Source organism: Cherax quadricarinatus, chromosome 56 (assembly GCF_038502225.1).
Source record: "Cherax quadricarinatus isolate ZL_2023a chromosome 56, ASM3850222v1, whole genome shotgun sequence".
Classification (NCBI taxonomy): domain Eukaryota; kingdom Metazoa; phylum Arthropoda; class Malacostraca; order Decapoda; family Parastacidae; genus Cherax; species Cherax quadricarinatus.
Window position 1 is genome coordinate 22,061,700 of NC_091347.1, and position 6,412 is coordinate 22,068,111.

Here is a 6,412-nt window from a genome sequence, read left to right on the forward strand (position 1 = left end):
ATAATAATTTCTTTGTGTTAATACTAAGAGCTGCTAATAGACTTTTATAATTTTAATCTATGAACTATAGCTGCAGAATTTCAGTATTTAATATTAATACACATACCTTATTGCTGCACTTTAATTAAACATCAATGACATTGCCTTTGTATTGCTAGACCACCATTTATTAACAAGCACCAACTTCTGGAGCTTTGAAATAATTATCCCAACTCAGTTCCTCTTTATATACAGGAGACCCAACAGATCGAATCTGAAAGCCACAGATGGTGTGTGGAAGCTGTAGTTATATCCAACGCAGTGCAGATGGCAGAATGTGACAACACCAAGCGTGAACAGAAGTGGATCTTTAACTTCATCAATACCAAGCTTATCCAGGACCAGTTTCCCCCCTTTCCTAGGACTAGGGAAGCCCTTTGAAGAGATTAGAGAGAGAGAGAGAAGTGGGGCAAAGTGATAAAGATGGGAAAGAATAGGAAATGATACAAAGATGGAAGTTTCAGCTGATGTATTGTTATTCTAAATACAGTATTATATATAATTTAAACAGCAGTTATTATTGCAGAGTTTATATAATTATTTATACTGGAATATATTGTTTATTTATTATTTACAGTATCATCATATATATACATATAAACATCTCTTAATAATAATGCTTTATCTGTAAAGTGTTAATTGATATATTTCAAGTAATAAGTGCATCACTTATTCTCAACTATTCCCATGATGTTCATGCAGACTTAAAATTTCACAAGAAATGTTTATTCCTGTTTCATTTGTAATAAAAATACACCAAAATAAGTTGCTTACATGAAAAGTACCAGAGTTGGCATTCATTGTTATTTCTGGTACAAAATTATTATTAATATGTTATTTTTTTTATTTATTAACACATTGGCCATTTCCCACCAAGGCAGGGTGGCCCAAAAAAGAAAAACTTTCATCATCATTCACTCCATCACTGTCTTGCCAGAGGCATGCTTACACTATAGTTTTAAAGCTGCAACATTAACACCCCTCCTTCAAATTGCCAGCACTGTACTTCCCATCTCCAGGAAACAAGTCTGGCCTGTCAGTTTCCCTGAATCCCTTCATAAATGTTACCTTGCTTACACTCTGACAGCATGTCAAGTCCTGAAAACCACTTGTTTCCATTTGCTCCTATCTAACATGCTCACGCACACTTGCTGGAAGTCCAAGCCCCTCTCACACAAAACCTCCTGTATCCCCTCCCTCCAACCTTTCCTAGGCCAACCTCTACCCCACCCTCCCTCCTCTACAGATTTATGCACTCTCGAGGTCATTCTGTTTTGTTCCATCCTCTCTACACGTCCAAACCATCTCAGTAACACCTCCTCAGCCCTCTGGATAATAGTTTTGGTAATCTCGCACCTCTTCCTAATCTCCAAACCTCTTTATTTAATTTTGTTTTATCACTGATATAATGAATGCACTTATACCTAAGTTATTAACTAGTCACTAGGGACATGAATTACTCTCTTATCTGTGACCCTTCTGGGTTTAGTGCTTAGTTATGTTTATTATAATAATAACTCCCTTATCTGTAAGTTGCAGAAATAACCAGAATGATTATTTTTATATACATGGGAGCACTAAACCTATAGGGGTCATACAACACCTGGGGAATCAGAGGTAATCAGATTCTATCCAAGGAAGGGGAAGTCATGTTCTGTTCCTTGGATCAAGAGCATCTCACCTGCATCAAGGGACCTCCCTTGATGGATATAACAAGAATTGAAATTAAAACCTTATTCTTTTTACATTTTTACTTATTTATTAGTGGAACTGTATGTGTGAGCCTCCATACATCACATTACTGTATCTTCTTCTTTCAATGCACCAGCTGTATCCCACTGAGGTGGGGTGGCCCAAAAGGAAAAACGAAAGTTTCTCCTTTTAAATTTAGTACTATATACAGGAGAAGGGGTTACTAGCTCCTTGTTCCCGGCATTTTAGTCGCTTCTTACGACACGCATGGCTTACGGAGGAAGAATTCTATTCAACTTCCCCATGGAGGACATTACTGTATTTTTTTTTTTTTTAACAAGTCGGCCGTCTCCCACCGAGGCAGGGTGACCCAAAAAGAAAGAAAATCCCCAAAAAGAAAACACTTTCATCATCATTCAACACTTTCACCTCACTCACACATAATCACTGTTTTTGCAGAGGTGCTCAGAAACACAACAGTTTAGAAGCATATACATATGAAGATACATGACATATCCCTCCAAACTGCTATATCTATGCTAAATCATACAATGAAATAATCATTTTTACTATAATTTATATTTCCGTTATTTTTATTCACTCACCAAGGTTATTATATACTGCAGAAATAATTAGCAATGGTGCCTTCAGTGCTTAGTTTTTCAATATATTGTAGATGAAAATAGGGTGTTTTCTTTAGCACTGTAAGAGAAATATGATACTATATATGTGGGTGAGAGACAGCCATGACTTATCACTCACAAAATTCAGGAGTACAGTCAACGTAATAGAGAGATAATTTAGTAATTGTAAAGGAACCAAATCCTTTCAAACATGAGTTGCCATTGTATCCCTAATTTCAAGAAGAAACTTGACAAATTCCTTCCAACAATGCTTGGTCAGACAGGCTGTGATATCTACGTCTAGCTGCATGCAGCCAGCATTAACAACCTGACTGACCAAGCCATCAATCAGGAGACCTGGTCTAAGACTGGACCTCTTAGGCAGTATTCTTAGAGCAGGTGTAGTATGAAGTATCTCCAGTTATTTCCAGTAAATATACGTAGTTTGCTGGAAATAATGGAGATGCAGTACTGCTTACATGCAATCAATTTACAGTAGTGTAGTATTGCAATAGGTATTCTTTGTGTACTGTATCATGTCAGACTATTTGCCACATTTTCCAATAAAGTCTTGACATGTATTATTCTGACCTACATCCCTCTATTGTCCAGGGTGGAACATATAATATACATAATATAGGGATGAATATATTTTTTCAGTCTGTTTCAGTTAAATATTTCTTAAAGCGCATCTTTCATTACCAACCCAAAACATAAATTGAGTCTTTCCTGGTCAATGCCTAACCATATCTGCAATTGTTTTGTTAATGGAATTCCTGAAGTCATTTGCATGAGAACCTTGGTAATGTATTTTTCTTGTTTTTGATAACCAAAATGCCTATGTAATGTGTCTAACTTATAGGACCAGGTTATATCAGTGTCGGTGAACCACAGCAGTCACATCATTCCAAATGCAACTTCTTGATAATAATGAATTTATAACAAGCTGTGAAATGTAAGTATTTTGCTTGGGTTCTCATAATTGGAAACAGTGAAGCTATGTGCTGTACATAGTTTAATAAATTGTTTATTCAGTGACTTCCCAAGTGAGTGATTAGAATGTATGAACTGTGAAATGAGCTTTTGTTATGTACTATAACTTGTGTTGTAAATGTTACTGGTGTGTTTTCATTGAGCCATTAAAGTTGTTACTGTTTTTAACTGTGTTTGCTTAAGCCTTCCATCTCTTCATTTAGAGACTGCATCAGGATTTTCAGTAATGTTCTGTGAACTATTTTGATAAAACTCCAGTGTTACCATGGGAATTTTCTATGAGAAAATTAAGCTTCAATGGGGAACAGGCTGCCAGTCTCCCCTCCCATATATTACAGGCTGCCAAAATCCCCCCTCTGTGACACTACAGGCTGCCAATCTTCCCCCCCCCTCACATTCTACGCTGCTAAAATCTCCACTTCCTCATACTACAGGCTCCCAGTCTTCCCTCCCTTACACTTCAGGCTCCTCTAAGTCTTCCCTTTCTCACACTCCAAGCTGTCAATCTCCCCTCATTCACAGACTGCCAGTCTCTCTTCCCTCACTACAGGCTTCTTTCTGGTCTCTCCACACACTTGTCTCCCCTCCCTCACTATAGACTCCTGTCTCCCCTCTTTCATACTCCATACCTCTCACATTTCTATCCAGGCGCTGTATAATCCTATGGGTTTAGCTTTTCCCCCTTGATTATTATAATAATCACATTTCTATCTAGGCTGCCAGTGTCCCCTTTCTCATGTTACTGCTAAATTCTTTCAAATTATATATACCCTCCCTCCCTTATACTACTGAAAAAAGTTTTGCAAGATGGAATCTGCTGCAGGACTTTTCATAATAAACGAATAAGTGAACAATGTACTAATTCAGTGATATGTCATAAGCAGGTCATTTATATATATATATATATATATATATATATATATATATATATATTGGTGGAATGATGAAATAAAGGGTGTGATAAAAGAGAAAAAGTTAGCTTATGAGAGGTTTTTACCAAGCAGAAGTGTTATAAGAAGAGCAGAGTATATGGAGAATGAAAGAAAGGTGAAGAGAGTGCAAAAGGAGAGCAGATGATAAAGTGGGAGAGGCACTGTCAAGAAATTTTAATGAAAATAAGAAAAAATTTTGGAGTTAAACAAGTTAAGAAAGCCTAGGTGGCCCGGTGGCCTGGTGGCTAAAGCTTCCGCTTCACACACGGAGGGCCCGGGTTCGATTCCCGGCGGGTGGAAACATTTCGACACGTTTCCTTACACCTATTGTCCTGTTCACCTAGCAGCAAATAGGTACCTGGGTGTTAGTCGACTGGTGTGGGTCGCATCCTGGGGGACAAGATTAAGGACCCCAATGGAAATAAGTTAGACAGTCCTCGATGACGCACTGACTTTCTTGGGTTATCCTGGGTGGCTAACCCTCCGGGGTTAAAAATCCGAACGAAATCTTATCTTATCTTATCTAGGAAACGTATGGATTTGTCAGTTAAAAACAGAGTAGGGGAGTTAGTAGATGGGGAGAGGGAGGTATTAGGTAGATGGCGAGAATATTTTGAGGAAATTTTAAATGTTGAGGAAGAAAGAGAGGCGGTAATTTCATGCACTGGTCAGGGAGGTACACCATCTTTTAGGAGTGAAGAAGAGCAGAATGTAAGTGTGGGGGAGGTACGTGAGGCATTACGTAGAATGAAAGGGGGTAAAGCAGCTGGAACTGATGGGATCATGACAGAAATGTTAAAAGCAGGGGGCGATATAGTGTTGGAGTGGTTGGTACTTTTGTTTAATAAATGTATGAAAGAGGGGAAGGTACCTAGGGATTGGCGGAGAGCATGTATAGTCCCTTTATATAAAGGGAAGGGGACAAAAGAGATTGTAAAAATTATTATAGAGGAATAAGTTTATTGAGTATACCAGGAAAAGCGTACGGTAGGATTATAATTGAAAGAATTAGAGGTAAGACAGAATGTAGGATTGTGGATGAGCAAGGAAGTTTCAGAGTGGGTAGGGGACGTGTAGATCAAGTGTTTACATTGAAGCTGGAGGCAGTGGAGATGTCATGTCTGAGGGCAATGTGTGGTGTGAATATAATGCAGAGAATTTGTAGTTTGGAAGTTAGGAGGAGGTGCGGGATTACCAAAACTGTTGTCCAGAGGGCTGAGGAAGGGTTGTTGAGGTGGTTCGGACATGTAGAGAGAATGGAGCGAAACAGAGTGACTTCAAGAGTGTATCAGCCTGTAGTGGAAGGAAGGCAGGGTAGGGGTTGGCCTAGGAAAGGCTGGAGGGAGGGGGTAAAGGAGGTTTTGTGTGCGAGGGGCTTGGACTTCCAGCAGGCATGCGTGAGCGTGTTTGATAGGAGTGAATGGAGACAAATGGTTTTTAATACTTGACATGCTGTTGGAGTGTGAGCAAAGTAACATTTATGAAGGGGTTCGGGGAAACCGGAAGGCCGGACTTGAGTCCTGGAGATGGGAAGTACAGTGCCTGCACTCTGAAGGAGGGGTGTTAATGTTGCAGTTTAAAAACTGTAGTGTAAAGCACCCTTCTGGCAAGACAGTGATGGAGTGAATGATGGTGGAAGTTTTTCTTTTTTGGGCCAACCTGCCTTGGTGGGAATCGGCCAGTGTGATAATAAAAAAAAATATTTAGATAAAGGTAGGGAAGTTTTTATTGCATTTATGGATTTAGAAAAGGCATATGATAGAGTGGATAGGGGAGCAATGTGGATGTTGCAAGTATATGGAATAGGTGGTAAGTTACTAAATGCTGTAAAGAGTTTTTACGAGGATAGTGAGGCGCAGGTTAGGGTGTGTAGAAGAGAGGGAGACTACTTCCCGGGAAAAGTAGGTCTTAGACAGGGATGTGTAATGTCACCATGGTTGTTTAATATATTTATAGATGGGGTTGTAAAGGAAGTAAATGCTAGGGTGTTCGGGAGAGGGGTGGGATTAAATTATGGGGAATCAAATTCAAAATGGGAATTGACACAGTTACTTTTTGCTGATGATACTGTGCTTATGGGAGATTCTAAAGAAAAATTGCAAAGGTTGGTGGATGAGTTTGGGAGTGTGTGTA

General features: G+C 39.1%; 1 protein-coding gene across 1 annotated transcript in view; it reads left to right on the forward strand.

The window, feature by feature from the left end:
* The window catches only part of LOC128700812 (uncharacterized), a 64,621-nt gene extending 61,106 nt beyond the window's left edge, over window positions 1-3,515 (forward strand). The window contains exon 22 of the mRNA XM_070096989.1: window positions 235-3,515. Within this exon, the coding sequence (XP_069953090.1) occupies window positions 235-420 (186 nt within the window). The 3' untranslated portion in view covers window positions 421-3,515. The remainder of the gene's footprint in view (window positions 1-234) is intronic.
* Window positions 3,516-6,412: the final 2,897 nt, after the last annotated feature.